Source organism: Callorhinus ursinus, unplaced genomic scaffold (genome assembly GCF_003265705.2).
Source record: "Callorhinus ursinus isolate GAN/ISIS: 27379988/994484 unplaced genomic scaffold, GSC_fseal_2.0 scaffold24, whole genome shotgun sequence".
NCBI classification, from domain to species: Eukaryota; Metazoa; Chordata; class Mammalia; order Carnivora; family Otariidae; genus Callorhinus; species Callorhinus ursinus.
In genome coordinates, this window is record NW_027397086.1 from 83,908 (window position 1) to 101,560 (window position 17,653).

Consider the following 17,653-nt stretch of genomic DNA (forward strand, 5'->3'; position numbering starts at 1 on the left):
ATTCTGAGAACCCGCTCTACAGAAAGTTATTCTGAGTATGGGGGAGGGGACCCCTCCTGGTCCCCAGCAGCAGGGAGCGGGGCCATCGTGGGCGGTCAGCCTGGCAGCTTCCCCTCTGCAAGGCAGGTGGCCAGGACTAGCCACTTTAGGCCAACTGTGAGCCACCGGGGCTCCTGATCGGTCCTCTGAGGGGGCTCCCCAGGAGCCTGGGCAGCAGACTGGGGCTTGCCTGAGGCATCGGACTTTAGAATTAATGTGACTTGGGGACCTGTCACACTAGGTGGCCCAGTCCGCTGGCTGAAGAAGGGGGTGACCGGGCTCACCTCTGGCTCAGGCTACTCTGTAGGACGGTGGCACAGCTGTCCCCCTGGCATGGGTGGGAGTTTCACACCAGGGAGCTGGGAGGCACCAGGGTCTGCGTCCCCTTGAACTTCTCAAGAACACACCTGGAGCAGTAAGGGATGAGCTCGAGGCTGCAGGACACTCTGGGACCTGGCGTCTGGGGTACTCCCAGCTGCTCTCACCCAACCTGTAAGAGGAAACTCTCCTCTGGCTCCGACGCCCACAGTGAGACACCACTTTCTCCTTGGAAAAGTGTATTTGGTAAGAACAACTCCAGCTGGGTCCCAAATGGATGGGATCCAAACCCAAAGACAGTCTTTGCCCGTCTGTGACCACGGGCCAGCTTCCTCGCTGGTCACCAGTCATCACTGCCACCAGTCATCAGCTCCAAGGCGAGACCACCCCGCCCCCGGCCACATCCTCCCCACCTCCAGCTCCTGCTGTCCTCGGCCAGAGAGAGGTGCTGGGCCCCGGCTCATCCTGCTGGACACTGGGCTGGCTCACGGCTGCGAAAAACCGGGTCACACCCTCTGGGGATGTCCCCAAGCACCCAGGGCCGGAGGGCAGTCCCGCGCAGCAGGCGTCACGGGCGGACGGGCAGGACCAGGGTCAGCTGCACCCGGTGCTGGGAGCCCAGCTTTCCTCGGTGGCGGTGGCGGTGGGGGAGGGGGGGCGGGGGGGGTGGCTCCTCGGGCCGCTCTGGTTACCGTGGGCAGCGATGGGGAGACACGGCTTCTCCCGGTTCCATCGCCAGTCCTGCACGATCAAGGACGCCCAGGCTTGGGGGCAGGGCCGTGTCACACGTAGTCCAGAATCTCCGTCTCCATCTCGTTGTCGCTGCCGTCAGACGGCTTGAAGTCCTCCTCCTCCTCTTCCTCCTCCTCCTCCTCGGCCCCCGACTCATACGTCAGGGGCTCTTGCCCCCTGTCGGCCTTGGCCGGGCTGGAGAAGAGAGCTGGGGCCAGGAGACAAGGCCGTGTGTGTCCCAGCTCAGGCCTCCTGGGTGGCCCCCGGACCAGCTACTGCCGGCCTCAGCCCGAGAGAGGCGCCGGACAGCCCAGCGTCCGGACCAGCGATCAGGCTGCTGGGGGCCTGTTCACGACGCGTGTCTGGGCTCAGGCCCCAGGGAAGCCGCCTGGGGAAGTACAGAGGGCCGAGGGGCCTGGCACCCTACAGTGTAACAAGCACGGCAGGGCAATACGGAAGCCAACAGCTTTGCAAACCACTTCCGCACAGGAGGCTGGGTGGCTTCACGGGTCCAAGGGGCCCCGACAGCGTGCAGGACGTGCTATGTGAGTGCTTTTTTCTAGGGACAGGGTCCAGAGCCTCAAGCAGATTCTCAGATGGGGCCGGGTCCCAAACGAGGCTGAGAGCCCCTACTCCCGTCAGCTCCGTGGAGTCTGGCGGGGTCCAGGAGGAAGCAGTGAGAGGGGTCCTCTCGCTCACACACACACACACCCCCCGCCGCCTCATCAGACCCGCAGACCAGCAAGTGCTCCCTTTTCCTCACATTCCCCTATCACCGGCCAGTGACCAGGGCTGCCTGGTCCTGGGAAACGGGCAGCCCGTGGGGGGGTGACAGGCCCCCACACCTGCTGCCCCAGCTCTCCCGGTGTAAGAAGACAGGCTGGGTGCGCCCACAAATGGCTGGAAGAGGTAGGGGGGTGTCAGGGCACAAAGCGGTGGCTCCAATGGCGGCACCAGCCCTGCTCCAGCCCTGCGCCAGCCCTGCACCAGCCCTGCTCCAGTCCTGCGCCAGCCCTGCTCCAGCCCTGCACCAGCCCTGCTCCACCCCTTGCCCTCCGGGCCTGTCTCCACCCAGGGAGAGGCAGGCAGCCTGGGGGATCTGGCTCCCGGGGGGATGATTCCACTTGGGTGTAATTCCTTGGGGAGCAGGGCCTTTAGGGATACTTGCTCTGTCCCAGAGCAGGGCCCCCCTTCACCCCGAGCGCTCTCACCAGGCCTCTTGGAGCGGATGGTCTGCCGGATCATGAGGGACATTGTGTCCCTCAGATCATCACTGGTCTTGGGGAGGCACCAGCCATCTCGCTCCGTGCAGCAGTTCTCAGCCCCATCGTTGCGGTGAATGATCCTCTGCAACCTGGGGGTCGGGACACAGCATTTCAGGGTAGGCTTTTGCCGACAGGTGCCGTGAGGGTCTGGCAGAGGCGGGGCAGTGCTGGGAACAGTAACACTGGGACAGCCGTGCAGAGGGCCGAGCGCAGCACTGAAGAACACCCATGGAAGCCAGACCCTCGCGGCGGGGGTCCTGACTGGTGTGGCCCCTGCCTCCAAGCTGCACAGACGGTGGGGGGTGGCCATGCGAACTTTCCTACGAAAACCCCGGGCTCTCACCTGACTCAAGCTGCATCTAACGAGTTCCCGTCTCTCCCCATCCCAGCGCCCCCCACCCCCTTTTTAAACATTACTAAGAACAACTGGCTGGGAGGCTGGGAGGTCGTTAGGACTCCAGTGTCGGCCAGGAGACTCAGGAACCGTGTCCCGAGCCTCCGTGTGGGCGACAGAGGAGGGGGCCACGGGTCTCCGCCCCACCCAGCGCGGCGGATCAGGGGGTGTGGCCCAGGCAGACCCCAGAAACCGCTCCTGCGGGCCACGAGGCAGACAGAGGTGCCCCCAGCCCCCGCCGCCCAAGCCAGGGCTTCCCACCGAGGCCGAGAGCCAGCAGGAGAGCAGCAGGGAAGGCCTTGGTCCAGAGCCCCACCATCCCCCACCCCCTGGCGCCTCAGGGTCCCTCAGACGTACTCTTCCACGTTCAAGTCACATAACTGGTAGAACATCTGTCGATAGGGTGGCAAGGCCCCCTCCCGGAAGACGTAGACCGAGTCCTGGGCAGAGGACGGGAGGACAGCGAGTTGGAGCTCGGAGCTCTCCCCAGCCAGTGTGCACCTGGCGGGCCCGGCTCCCCACCGCCCCCCGGATTCAGGCGGTGCAGACAGGCCAGGGGCCAGCAGCAGGCGTGCAGAGGCCCCGGCGCCGCTGGCTCTAGGGCCGCGAGCCACATGTTACGGCGTGGGCTGGCACGCCAGCGTTGCGAGCCTCCTGCCGTCTGCCCTCGCTCCTCACCACCTCCGACCAACCGGGCCTGTTGTGGCTCCACAGGCCACCTGCTGAGAAGCAGGGCTTACCGAGTGTCTGGTCTCTAGAGGCAGGGACGGTGGCCCGAGTGAGGGTGCTGGAGGAGGGGGGACGGCCACCGAGGCGAAGACGCGGCTGCCCCCCTAAGGGGACAATGACGGCGCCTGTCTCCGTGCCCCTCCGTGCCCCCCTGCAGGAGGCAGCCGAGCCGGGGGGGGAAGGGGAGGACCAGACAGCCCAAGTGGGTGGAAGGCCCATAGATTGCCACCTTCGGGCGTGCCGAGGACCCCGCGAGCCTGTGAGGGGTGCTGGGCTCTTGGCTGCCAGCACCCCGCCCCGCCCGCAGCGGGGGGCCCGCGGTCTGCCGTGGCTCTGCACACTCTCGCGCACCCCAGTCGGCCCATCCGGGCACCGGCCACGGGCTCACTAAAGGCAGCCACGCACAGCTGCTGTGTCACCTATCCCTCTTGGAGACACGCCCAGATGGTCCTCAGTGCCCACTGCCCACACCAAGCTCTCACTGTGCTTCCCAAGGTCGTCCCGGAAGGCACTGGTGGGCAGAGCTGCCTGTCAAAGCCCATCCTGCTGGCCCAGACCAGGGACTCTGGGAGCAAGTGTGTGCCCAGCCTGCACATGGGAGGTGCCTCCTCTCCCCCGTCCCCTGCACCCTCAGCCGGGTGGGCGACCGCTCTCCTTTGGGGCTCAGGGGGCACCCACCTTGAGCTTGTACTTGTTGGAGGTCAATTTCCGCGTGCTGGCCATCCCCGATGGGCCCAGGCCCTGCTTCAGGTCATGCATGGTGACAAGCTGGCTGGCTGTGAGGGGACAGCAGCAGTACTTTGGAATACAGGGGGACGTTTCTCCCCACCCCTCCCTGGTGTGCTGGCCAGCAGCGCCCTGGAGCGACCCCTTGGGAAGCCCCACCGCACCCCGCAGTCCAGATGCCCACCTTCCTCGCGTCTCTGTGAGGGCAAATCAGCCCCGATCCCACAGGGCGAGCAGAGGCACTTACGCATCTTTTTGACGGTGATGGGAAGGCTGTAGTTGTAGGTGCTGCGCTTGGCCTTGACAGGCATGTCACTCGGGGCATAACCTGTAGGCGAGGAAGGGCATGTCGGGCGCAAGGAGGCAAAGAGCCCCTTCTTGCAAACAAAACTGGCTTTGCACTAATGGCGCACCAGGGTTCCCCGGGGCCGGCTCCTGAGAAAGGGATGCCAGGGCCCCCGCACCAGTTGCCAGCAGGCACCATTCCAGGGCCAGCCACACAGGACTGCGGGCAGTGGGACTGGCCCAGGGACTGGACGCGTACGGGGTGCCTGGCCCCCACCGCAGGAGCAGGAAGTAAGTGGAATAACTGAGTGGATGAAGAACGAGTTCAGTAGCTTGAGGGCCAACGGTGGAGCCAGGACTCAAGCTGGGACCCTCATTTCTACGCTATTCTGCAAACACCTCACCAAGGAGCAAAGGCTTTTTCGTCTTCACCACATGGATTCATTCTTGTTCCAAAAGAGAATGCTAGCAGCAGAAAGCAATTAAGAGAGAGAAAGAAAGAAAGACATCGTTCTAGTAATTTTTACCGTATTTCATTCCACAACGGATTCGGAAATCAAGGACTTGATAAATCTTGGCGTCTGGGTTTTTTCGGGGATCGTACCCATATCGGATCCACAGGCTTCTCCAGGGACCTGTTATCTGGAGACAAAAGGCAGGAGTGTGAAGTGGGGCCAAGGCCAGTCCCCGGCTCCCTCAGGGATGCAGGCCCGGGGCGGGGCAGCTGAACACCCCGAGAGTTGGGGACACAGCTCTGGAACCCCACCCCGGCTCTGCCCTGGGCGGTTCTTGGGCAGGTCACTTGGCCTTTCTGAGCCTTGGTCTTCCTGCTGGAGGTGAGAGGAGCCCCCTTTCCCATCGCTTCTGTGAGAATTATAAGAGGTGATGCCCCAGGAGCCTTTACCACGCCTCCTGGCACACAGGAAGTGCCCAGGGAGCGTTTCCGCCATCCCAACGGGTGGTACTTCTGAGGTCCTTATGTCTAGAAAGCCAATCCTAAAAGACAGCCAGCCAGTGGCTCTCAGAAGCCTGGGGTTGGAGCACAGGAGGGATGAGCCTTCCTTGTGCCCCACCTTGTGCCCCACCTGTCATCACCGTCATGGTCACATCTCAGGCTTGCCTCCCCAGGGCTCTATGCAGGGACCCTTGGCAGGTAGGATGCCTTCCTCCAGCGCCTTTGGGAACCTCAGTAATGACACCTCATCCCCAGGCCCTTCTGGACTGAGTCCAAGGTGGATCTGCCCCTCCTACCCCCACCCCCACTCAACCCAGGTAGAATGAGCCAAGGCTGGTGGCCCTGTGGTTAGGGGGCCTGGGTTCTGCAGCCTAACAGGCTGGGGTCCCAAGTGGTTCTGTCACATGCTGGCTAAAGGACCTTGGCACATCAAGTCACCTCTCTGAGCCCCGGCTCTGCCTCAGAGATAAGAAGAGAATCCTGCTGCCACCCCCCAGGGAGGGGAAAAAGGATATAATAGGTACACAGCACTTAACCCAGCACCTGGTCCTTAGAACATTCTTAATATGAGATCATTTAAAAATGTATAATCCCTGGGGCGCCCCGGGTGGCTTAGTCGTTAAGCGTCTGCCTTCGGCTCGGGTGATGATCCCAGGGTCCTGGGATCAAGCCCCGCATCGGGCTCCCTGCTCTGCCGGAAGTCTGCTCCTCCCTCTCCCGCTCCCCCTGCTTGTGTTCCCTCTCTCGCTGTGTCTCTCTCTGTCAAATAAATAAAGAAAATCTTCTAAAAAAAAAAAAAAGTATAATCCCTTTATTTAAAAGTTACATAATTATTCTTTAATCCTAAAATCATTCCAGTACGGTTAGCATTACTAGGAGGCTGTGGAGGGCCTTCCTAGGGCTGTAATAAGCTGCCTCGGGGCGGGGGGGGGTACCGGGACAGGGCCACCTGCTCTTGCTGTAGCTCTGACAGGTCAGATTAGCAATCAGGGCGACCCTGGTGGGAACCAAGGCAAGAGGCTGGGCACTCACCATGTAATAGGCCACGAAGGGCAGCAAAACCTTGAGTTTGTCAGGGTGGACGCTGATGTTGGCCTTGACAGCGTTTCGTGACCAGATGGGACGGATTTCAAACAGCTGGGGAGTCAAGGCAGAGACTGAAATGAGCACCAGCAGCTTCCCGCCTGCCTGGCTCAAATTCTCCAGCATGGTCTGGTCCCCAGCAGGCCCTTCGGGAGAGGAGCTGGTGGAAAGCAGGGCAAGGAGCAGCCTCTAGGAACTGCTGCACCCACTCACTGGTCCCTGCCTTCTGAAGCGGGGACTGCACACCCAGCCTGGGTCAGGTGTGGCTGCAGGGCCTGGGCATCCTGAAATGACCACAAAGGACACAATCTCTCTCCTCATGCAGCTCACAAAACAGTCGGGGAGACAGACGACCAAAGGAGCCAGAGCAGGGCCAAGATGGGGACATGCCAGAGTTCTGGGACCCCGAGCCCCAACCTAGAGGGTGAAGTCTCAGTTGGGATGTCGTGAAGGCCAAAGGGGACAGCCTGGCCCAAGGGAGGACTGCAGGAGGCCAGTGTGGCTAGAGCATGGGCAGGGGCCGGGGGGCCAGGCCAGGGACTGGGCTGTGTCTGGAGGACTGGCAGGGCCCTCAGATAGTGGTCCCCCATGGCTCCCCTCCAGTGACCAGTGACTGCTGGAAATCGGTCAGGTGTCCACACAGTCTCTCTAAGAAATAACCACCCCCCCCGCCAAGGGAACAGTGGGCTTCAGCAAGGGCGGAGGCGAGCCTCCGTGAGTAGCAACGTGGCCTCCCTGAGAACCTGCCGTCCATGCCTGTGCAGGCATGAGCAACAGAGGCCCCCGCTGGCTCCTCTCAGGACCTGCCGTCCGGGGGGCAGGCGGAAGGCTGCTCTGTCCCCTCCAGCACTAACGGGATAAAGCATCAGGGGGCATACAGTAGGTACTCCATCTGGTTTCTTGCCACCAGTGATGGATAAATGAAAGCTTCCTGAACCCCAGAGCTCCACTGTGAAGTCACGAGCAGACAATGCACTGATCGCTTCCCACCCCTAAGGGATCTCTCAAGAAAATTCTAAGAAGTATCTTCAACCTTGGGAATGTAGGGCTTATACCGGCGTGGCTTTGAGACGGGACATCTGGAGATGAAACGTTCCCATGTGCCGATGAGCCAGTTTTAAAAAGTCAGTACAGCCATCTGCAGAACGAGGGAAGGGCCCCACTGGGTAAACGGGAGGTGGTCAGTGCAGAGGAGGGCCCCGGGCTCGGGCTCACCTTCCTCAGCTCCTCCTCCACCTTCCGGTCCATGGGGTTGGTGGAGATCCTCCTCCATGTCTGGACTGCAGCCTCCAGCGGCTGCGTGGGCACCTCATCATCCTCAAAGTTGACAAAGATGGCGTTGTGGGGGCGCCGGGCCCTGCTCAGGCCAATCAGGTTCTCGCCTGAGACGGGGGGGTTGTTGTAGCCTTCCCTGGGGCAGAGAGAGCTGGGTGGGCTGGAGCACCTCCAGGAGAACCCCAGGCACAGGCCTGCTGGACCAGGCAGGGAGCCCACGAGTGGGTGCCTTTCCCCGGAATCCGGGAGACGGGTTGGGGGAGAATCTTAGCACCTGTGCTCTCCAGCTGATGGCTGGGCAGGGGCAGAGGCAGTGACTGCTGCCTACAGCTCAGAGGGGCCCTGGGGCCCGTAGCTCGCAAGCCGGAGGAAGCCAAAAGCGGTGCGGCTGTTGGTCTCACAACCGCACCGAGTCACCCAAGGCACCGGACAGCCCATGAGAAACAGAAAACCGTCAGGCAGGGGTGGGCAGGGGGAGGTGAGGCGCAGCCACACAGGACACGCTCGGTCAGTTGTCAGGCAACACCCACACTTACTGACTCTGACGATTCACTGCCTTAACCCTCAAAACAACCTTAGGAGGAAGGAACCAATTTCCTACGAAGTAACTGACAGCAGCTAGAAACCTACCTAGAGTCAGAGCTTATATGGACAGGGCTGGGACTCTGGGCCCTGTGAACCCCGTCCTGCCACCCTCTGACAGAGCATGTTTGGCCCAGAAGCATCTGGACAACAGCTGCGTGAAGAGAAGACGGACATTACCGAACAGCACTGTCCTACAGCACGGGCGTCAGAAATGAGGGTTCTAGTGCCAGCTGCGCTCAGGCCTCTCTCTGCTGGCGCCAGGCCAAGATGCTCAGGTGGTTACCTCGTTAAGGTGGGATGTCAGGGGTCCTGGGGGGCTCAGTTGGTTGAGTGTCTGCCTTTGGCTCAGGTCATGATCTCAGGGTCCTGGGATCAAGCCCCGCATCGGGCTCTCCTCTCAGTGGGGAGTCTGATTCTCCCTCTGCCCCTCCCGCAGCTTGTGCTCTCTCTCATAAGTAAATAAAAAAAATCTTTAAAAAAAAAGGTTGGATGTCAGAAACGTCAAGAAATGTCAAGCTTATACTAAGGGAGGACAGTCTCAAGAAGCCCCACAACCCATCGTGAGCGTCAACGATTATCACCACATGGCCAATTTCATCTGTACCCCACTGCAAACGCACGGAATTATTTTGAAATACGTTTTTTCACTTTTTTTAAAAAGATTTTTTAAAAAGATTCATTTTAGTGGGGGAGGGCAGAGGGAGAGGGAGAGAGTCTTAAGCAGACTCCGTGCTAGTGAAGAGCCTGACATGGGGCTTGATCTTACAACCCTGAGATCACGACCTGAGCAGAAACCAAGAGTCAGATAGATGCTCAACCAACTGAGCCACCCAGGCACCCCTTGAAATACATTTTAAAGTATGTCCTGGACATCACACATTTTCATTCAGGTGATTCTTACCTTTTATTTATTTCATTCTTTTTTTTTTGAGGTGGGAAGGGGCAGAAGGAGTGGGAGAGAATCTGAAGCAGGCTCCACGCCCACCTTGAACCCAACTCAGGGCTCGATCTCGTGACCCTGAGATCACGACCTGAGCCAAAATCAAGAGTCAGACGCTTAACCAAATGAGCCACTCAAGTGCACCCAGGTGATTACTACCTTTTAAATTTGTTTCCATTCTACCTTAATTTTTTACAAGAGTAGAAACCATCTGCCTATTTATAAAGGACACGTTGGAAAACAAAATTACAAGACGAGACCAAGTTTGTGCCTTTTTTGTAAAGTGACCCCATTAGAAACCACCCCGAACAGGTGTGTCTGTTCTTCAACGACATCCCCAAGACCCTGAAGAGCCCCAAGAGGGAAGGCCCTGGTGGCTCACTCCAGCCCAGGCAGCTGGGGTGGGCTGCCTGCCAGGGCCTGTCACCACAGGGAAAGGGCTCCTTGGCCGCCTCACTGACTCCCCCACTAACTTCCTCAAGGAGGAGGGACCCCTGTCAAGCCAGCCTCCCAGCCTCTCCTCTGCCCACAGTCTTGCAGGAGGCTCAACTTCCCTGGACCCATGGAGGGGCCAGCAAGGCTGTGGCCCACCACCCCCCCAAGGCCCAGCAGCCCTGGTGTACCCAGGAAGGCCAGCAGAGCAGAAAAATCGATAGTAGCCCTGGGAAAAAAGGCAGGTTCTTTCCATTTGCTGGAACACTGATAAACCACATGCGGAGGAAAAAAGGGCCTGTGGTCCAAAGGGCAGCCAGCCTTCCTCCCTTGTCCCTCTCCCAGAGGCCGGGGAGCAGCTGCCTACAGGTCCCACAGGAGAGGGGTGACTCAGCCGCTCCAGCCCGTGCCAGGGCTCAGCAGTGCGGAGGAGTCTAGTTTCCCTTACATATTTTTGTGTGTTTCTGACTCTGAGGGAAAATAATCAAAGCATTTTAGAAATATGCAAATCATCTCTCCCCCACCTAAAACTCCTGTGCGGAGTATCACACACACAGAAAAACCCATCACCCCACGTGGAGGGCTTTGGCCGGGAGCGGTGTGGCCCGACCCTATCCACTTACACAGCTCTGTCATACTCTGCCCCGGGAGCCACCCCTCACTCCTGTGGGCAGAAAGGGCTGGGGAGGGGGCCACAGATTCAACAGGCCTGAGCACTGTGAACGGAAGCTGCAGGGCGTCCTGCTTCTGGCTGGGGAAACTGAGGGAGGGCTGGCGCCGGCAGGCGCAGGGGAAGCCGGTTCTCTTGCTCGTCCTGGCAAGAGCGCGGCAGGTCCGTGTGAGAACACAAGTCCTTCCCCATGGCTGGGCACGGGGGATGCTTTCTCAAGGATGCGCTGGGAAGCTGAGGTCGGGCAGGTCGGCAGGCGGGGTAGAGGTGCCAATCGCAGAAGCGGGTGCCTCAGCTGGGCCTCCGCTGGAGCGCTCGCTCTACTTTGGGCTGTGTTTGGAACTCTCCGTATTTTTTTAAGGGAAGAGAACAATACACCTTCTCCTTAGGATCAAATCTAAGCCCCTCACCATGGTCTGTGAGACCTATCGCTCTCCCAGGCTCCCTCTTCAACCACTCCCTCGCAGGCGCCAGTCCCCTGATCTAGAATGTTCTCCCCGGATTTTCACATGCCCGGCTCTGTCATCGCTCAGGTCTGTTTCCAATGTCAGCCCCTCTGAGGGCCCTGAGCCCTCACCTCACTCACGGCCCCTTACGACCCACACCCCTTTTATCTCCTCTAAGACATGCATCTGGCCACGGGTCCACTGCTCACTCCTGGTTCACTCATGCTCCCTCCAGCTCCCCACCTAGCCCAGCGCGGACCTCATCCGTTCTCGGCTGACGCGGGGCCCCAAGGAGTGCCCCAGGGCCATGACCCGTGGTCAGCACGTGTTGATGAAAACATTTAGTGAGGAAAGGGAGCATTCCCATCCTCCCACCCTCTACAGACAACTGCTCTGGGCCCCATCTTCCAGATTTTTCTAGGGTCCTATTGTCATGCCACAATTTACTTTTATATCACAGAATGTGCTCCTACACCTGCTTTTTTCATAGAGGAGGGTACCCAGGGCAAGTGCCACATCAATCCACGCGCCTGCTCTCACACGCTGCACGGTGTTCCCTGGCCTAGAAAGGCCATAAGTTCATTAGCCACATCCCAATTCATGGACTTGTTTACTCTATCAAGCTCTGCCAGGCACTCACCCTTCTAAGTATTTCAAGGTACATACTTTTGGGCATGAGTCTTCCGAGTCTTAAGGTGACATCCCGACTCCCCCTCCGTAGAGTGGGAGCTTTGAGCAAGGTCTACGTCACCGGGTACGCTGCCTCTGGGAGCACAGGAGCCACGGGCCTGCAAAGCCAGCAGAACTAACTGCCTGACTCAGGAGTGGCAGAGTTGAGCCTGGGACCCAGGCCCTCTGACCACAGGGCCCTTGCTCTGCACCCTGATGCTCCAGTGGCTGGGGGGTGGAGGGGCTTACCGGTGCTGCGTCTCTGGTCGATAGAAATAGTCCACTGGGGTGTCCAGCCGAGAGAAGATGGGTGGGGGGATGTAGAGTGGCAGCTCTTGGTGGAAGAAACTCTCCTTCTCAGGCTTGAGCATGAGCACTTTGTCATACATGGACATGTGCCTGCCGCCAGCCTCCGTGTGCACGGCCAAGTACTGGAAGTCGGACATTCCTGGAAAGAGGTGGCCAGATGGCAGACACCCCATTACACCCTCCCAGGAACTGGCGGCTGCTGCGCATCGACACCCACATGTTCTCGGAGGTGCCAAGGGAGCCGTGCAGCGGGCCATGGGGGTGGGAGCTGAAACAGCACCTTCGGAAATACTTCTGTGCACGCGACTCCGCGCACTTGGGAGTCTCCCAGAGGGGCTGGGGGAGGAGGGGGCGATGTGGTGCGTGAGGGTCCAGTCTAGGTCAGCGCTTCTTGAAACACAGAGTGCACATGACTCTCCTGGGACCTAGCTAAAGACTCTGGGATGCTGTACATCAGACAAGCCCCCAGTACCGGTGCTGCTGGCTGGGACGGAAGGTGAGCGGCGGGGTGCTGGCTCAAGCAGACAGATGGAAAACGCATCACGGGAAGACCTCGCCCCAGGAGGGACTGCCCTCTTTGGAGAGCACCGCATGCCACCAGAATGACTGACGTTCAAAATGCCCAGCTCAGGGGTCCCTGGCCCTGGTTTCATCCCATTCCACTTTCTAGCCCCTCTTCTCCGTCCGTGCTCTCTGCAGATTCTCTTAGAACCGCAGCTGACACTGCATTCCTAAGGCTCACTAGTAATCTACCAAGTGCCTCCTGTGTGCGCAAACTGGCCCTTTAATGGCATCCCCCAGACCCCAACCCTTCACGAGGGCCTGAGGAACCCAGGCTCCCACACTGGATGGAGAAGAGCCCGAGGCTGAGGGAAGCTGAGCACCTGCCCAAACAAACTGGCTCTTTCTTACTTACCCGCCCCACCACACCCCTTACCACCACTCACTGGGGTTCCCTATGGGCAGCAAACCGATGGAGGAGCCCACGGGAGACACCCAGTTGGCTAAGAGTTCAAAGGAACATGAGGTCCCAAGGGGCTGAGGTGATCTGGGAAGGCTTCAGAGGTAAGGCAAGACTAGCACCAGTCAAGACTCAGAGAAGGTTCCAAAACACTGACGGTCAAGAATTGGAGACCTGCTAACCGGTTTTATTTGGCCCCACATGATGGCCTTAAAAATTAGGGGATTATTCACAGAACGTCAGCTTTTCGTAAGAATGCAGAAGATGGAGCAGCAATGAGCCCCCCGTCCACTGAGAACTGTTGCATAGAGGGAGAAACAGGTGCCTCTTGGATGGGGCCTGGACTGTCCCACTCTGCTTACCCCCTGCCCCTCATTCCTGGGCATAGACTGTCCCCCTTCACTGCGTGGATGACCCACAGAGCACCTGCAGGAATGTAGACACAGGTCCTAAAATAACCCAACGCAGTAAGCTGCGGTTACCTTGAAATTTGTAAATGGTGGAGATGGTGCCAAGTATCTCTATGTCAAATGTGACCTCGGGGTGGGGCTCAGGCCCCGGCACCTCCCTCTGCCGCCTGGTCTTCCTCCTGATCCGGAGCAGCAGGCTGCTGGTACTGAAGCGGTTGGCGCACACTGGGTGGCAGTAAGGGTCCTTGGGCCGGAAGTACAGCTCCAGCCTCTTGGTGGGGTCTGCGTAGATCTGTGGCGAGGCCAAGGAAGACAGTGACCAGTGGGTAGCTAAGTGGCTGGCAGAGAGCTGTCTCTTGCTCCACAAAAGCCTGATGGTGACTCAGCTGACAAGGGGAGGTCAGGGGGCTCATGGTTCATTCTGAGCTTTTAATTCTCAAAAGACCCATTTTTCGAACCCCAGTATCTTAGTTTTTATCTAGTAGAGAAAATGAGGATAGTCTCCTCCTTCTAAGAGGCTGGAAAGCTAGAGACGATAACCGCCAGCTAAGTAGAGCACCCCCACCCAAGTGCCCGTCCAGTGCGGGGACTCATGCGCCTCCTGTGGCAACGTTCCATGGCGGTGTTCTGATGCCCAAGTCCTCCACGCAGGGACCGAGGCTGCTGACGCCCGAGTCCTCCACGCAGGGACCGAGGCCGGCGGGCAGGGTGGCTTGTCTCCACCTTCCTACCCGAGGCGCCACCTGCCCCAAGGGTCTTGCTATTCAGTCTCCCGTGCAAATGTTTCCAAGTCTGAAGGAACTGAAATCAATTAGTAACAAGCACTTTGGCTCTGACTAGCTGTCACTTATCCTTTTCAAGCCTTTGCTCCTTCTCCTTAAAATGGAGATACGAACAGTACCTACTCACGGGATTCTAACAATGATTAAATGAATGATTGAATTGTTGAATATGCAACACGCTGTCTGGTGTCTAACTCGTGGTGAACACTCTACACAAGTCACGCACCCACAAGTGCTTGCCCCGCACAGAGTAGGAGGGACACAGTAAGAGTCAGCTGTGTGCACATGAAAGCCCAACAATGCTCACGGGGCCAAGAGTATCTGCCTTCTAGCTTGCTGGCTCCCCAACACTAAGGACACAGCCTGGCCCTTAGGAGATGCTCAGGAAACATCGAATGAAAGAAGGTTAAAAGGAGCCCCAACCTTCAGGAATCCCTTCTCATGAGACACAGATCTATGAGATCGTGAGGCTGGGAATAACCCCAGCTGCGGGCCTGGCAGAGAAGGTGCACAAGCAGCAGGAATGGTATGAATCAATGGCCAGTCTCTTCCAAAAGGCTCACACTGTAGTCGGATACAAATATCCCTGGGGTTAGTGAGAGCAAGGGTCCTGTCAATGCCGAGGTAGAGTGAGTAAGTCAGGATAAAAGAACAAAACAAGACTAACTGGGCCTCTATAGCATCCTGTGCTTAATGACAGGTTTTCAATATTCATTAAGCATGAGGAAGCAGCAGGTAAGAGTTCAGACTTCAGAGGGGAGACATGCATGAGTTCAAATCCCCACTGTAGCACGTGAGAGTTTGTTTGACCCAACTTTTCCTACCTGAGTCTTCATCTGAAAAAAGGGAAAAATGGGGGTGGGAGGGAGGGGGTGGCTGGGTGATAGACAGTGGGGAGGGTATGTGCTATGGTGAGCGCTGTGAATTGTGCAAGACTGTTGAATCACAGACCTGTACCCCTGAAACAAATAATGCAATATATGTTAAGAAAAAAAAAAAAAAGAAGATAGCAGGAGAGGAAGAATGAAGGGGGGAAATCGGAGGGGGAGACGAACCATGAGAGACGATGGACTCTGAAAAACAAACTGAGGTTTCTAGAGGGGTGGGGCGTGGGGGGATGGGTTAGCCTGGTGATGGGTATTAAAGAGGGCACGTTCTGCGTGGAGCACTGTGTGTTATGCACAAACAATGAATCATGGAACACTCCATCCAAAACTAATGACGTAATGTATGGTGATTAACATAACAATAAAAAATTTAAAGGGAAAAATGGTGCCTAACTCCCTAGGTTGTTGTGAGGATTTAGTCATGCATATGACAAATATTTTGGAAGAAGGCACTATTAAAGATGTTAGGACTGCAGGAGTAAACAAGAGAGACAAGGTCCTGCTCTCATGGAGTTTACAAGCTGAGAGCAAGCGGCCAAGACAGACAATAAAATGTGTTAAAACATAACTTCAGATTGGAATTAACAGGTCGGGGCTCCCGGGTGGCTCAGTTGGTTAAGCATCTGCCTTTGGCTCGGGTCATGATCCTCGAGTCCCGGGATCGAGTCCTGCATCGGGCTCCCTGCTCAGCAGGGAGTCTGCTTCTCCCTCTGACCCTCTTCCCTCTCGTGCTTTCTATCTCTCATTCTCTCTCTCTCTGAAATAAATAAATAAAATCTTTAAAAAAAAAAAAAGAAGAAGAAGAAGTCATCCCAGCTCCCTCATTTTCCGGGAGACCTTGAACAAACTGCCTCGGTTTCCTAGTAAAATGTGGACAATGCCCTTTGCTACCTGGCAGGGCTCTAATGAGGATAGAATGTAAGTAAAGCACCTGGTACCGAAGAAGTTGTTGGCCATTACCACCTTTATTTATTTTTTTTAAATATTTTATTTATTTATTTGACAGAGAGAGAGCACAAGCAGGGGGAGCGGCAGAAGGAGGGAGAGAGAGAAGCACACTCCCCGCGGAGCAGGGAGCCGGACGCTGGGATCATGACCTGAGCCAAAGGCAGATGCTTAACCGACTGAGCCACCGAGGTGCCCCCATTACCACCTTTAACCCCAACAACACAACACCCGGTCCCCTCTCTGTGAATGAGGAAGTGGCAGCCCAGCACGTCGCGGGGGCTGTGGCTCCCCGGATCCCCGGAGGAAGGGATGGAAAGGACACGCCGCCCCTCCCTGGGTCTCCACCACAACCTTTTTCCGCTGCTCCCAGGGAAAAGCAGTCCTCCCAGGCGCGCAGGCGGCAAGTCCCCGCCCACTGGCCGCCCCAGAGCCCGCCCCGAGTTCCGTTGCCAAGGAAACCACACCTCCCCGGGTGGTCCCGCCCCTCCGGCGGAGGTCCCGAGACTCGGTCTCTCCCGCGGTCCCGGCCACTGCCCCCATCCCGCTCCTCACCCGGGAAACGCCCTCCTCGCCGCCCAGAGTCCGCAGCATCTTGGACACGTCGCGCACCACGCCTGGGTACTCCACGCACACCATACGCCGCTCGCGTCGCAGGTCCACGGGGACCGCGATCCCCGGCCCCGCGTCAGCCGCTGCCGTCGCCGCCGCCGCCATCCCTGCCAGTCTGGCCCGGCCCGCCGCGGTCCGTCCCTGCGGGCGCTCCTAGCGGCCCCGCCGCAATGGTTCCGCGGAAGAATCGTTCCGGGTTGCCTCGCCGCTCGAGTCTCTCTACCTCCCTGGGCTCAGCGAGACTCGAGGCCTCTGAAAGCAAAGGCCCGAGGTCAGACCCCCACGCTTCGAGGTGAAGGACCGCCTGGTCCTCAATTGGGGGTTTAAAAAGAAGAGGGTAGCCCGAGGGGCGGAGCAAGGGCTTGTCGCTCCTAGCAACCCGCGAGGGACCCGGACGACTGTGAGACACCGCCCAGCCCTCGATTTCAGCCAATGAAAACCCGAGGGCCAACGAAGCGTCAGGGGGAAGCCTGCTTCCTCCCCTTCTCGCTAGCGCATAGATTTCAGCCAATGAGGAAGCAGAACTGGGCCGGGTCCCCGCCCCTTTCTAGGGCTCCTTCCAATGACGGCTTGGGGGCAGGCTCGGGGCACACTTCCGTCCCGCCTTCCGGTGAGGGACGATCCCGGGGCTGAGTAGATTTCCGGCCGGGCTCGGCCGAGGGGTTTCCGCGGGTCTGTGTCCCTGGTCCTGCCGGCCGCTCGGGGAAGACTTCTCCCGCGGCGCGCGGAGGCCGCGCGGAGTCGGATGTGCAAATGCGAGCGTGAGGAAACCGCTTGGAATGCTCGCCCCACCTCCACGCACAGAAAACCCCGGAGCGCCCTCGGCCGCGGAGCTCGGGGAGGAAAGTGGGCGTCCGTCCCTCGTTCCTTAGTTGTCAAGCGCGTGCTGTGTGGGGACGGAACTGTAGGGAGCGAAGTGGGGGACGCGAGGGGTCGGAGGTCGACATGGGCCAGATGGAGCCTAAAAGTTGGGTGTGCCTCACGGGTGGGCTCTCTGAGTGCGATGTTGCGTCCCTGAAGGGTTTTGTACCTGGAGCGCGCGACCTGACCTCTGCGGGTGAAACCCTGTTAGCGTAGCGCCTGGGTCGGGGGCGAGGCCTGTGGGGGGAAGCAGGCTCAGATGCAGACCCCCTGCGAGGCTTCGCGGGGGCCGGGGACGTGGCCGTGAGAGTGGGAGGGGGCTGCATTTGAGAATAACAGGAGC

General features: G+C 58.6%; 1 protein-coding gene across 3 annotated transcripts; it reads right to left on the minus strand.

Moving 5' to 3' along the window:
- Positions 1-579: 579 nt before the first annotated feature.
- Positions 580-16,755, minus strand: GTF3C5 (general transcription factor IIIC subunit 5). Of its 3 annotated transcripts, none has more exons than XM_025887963.2 (11): positions 16,393-16,755; positions 13,296-13,515; positions 11,793-11,991; positions 7,742-7,937; positions 6,476-6,580; positions 5,016-5,130; positions 4,451-4,531; positions 4,156-4,253; positions 3,106-3,188; positions 2,301-2,443; positions 580-1,297 (listed from the first exon to the last, which is right to left on the minus strand). In XM_025887963.2, the coding sequence occupies exons 1-11, from the start codon at positions 16,552-16,554 to the stop codon at positions 1,140-1,142; spliced, it is 1,560 nt and encodes a 519-aa protein (XP_025743748.1). In that variant the 5' UTR covers positions 16,555-16,755; the 3' UTR covers positions 580-1,139. The 3 variants fall into 3 exon arrangements, with proteins under 3 accessions (XP_025743748.1, XP_025743747.1, XP_025743746.1); XM_025887962.2 differs by having other exon boundaries at positions 1,164-1,742; XM_025887961.2 differs by lacking the exon at positions 580-1,297 and having other exon boundaries at positions 1,608-2,443.
- Between the last annotated feature and the right edge of the window lie 898 nt (positions 16,756-17,653).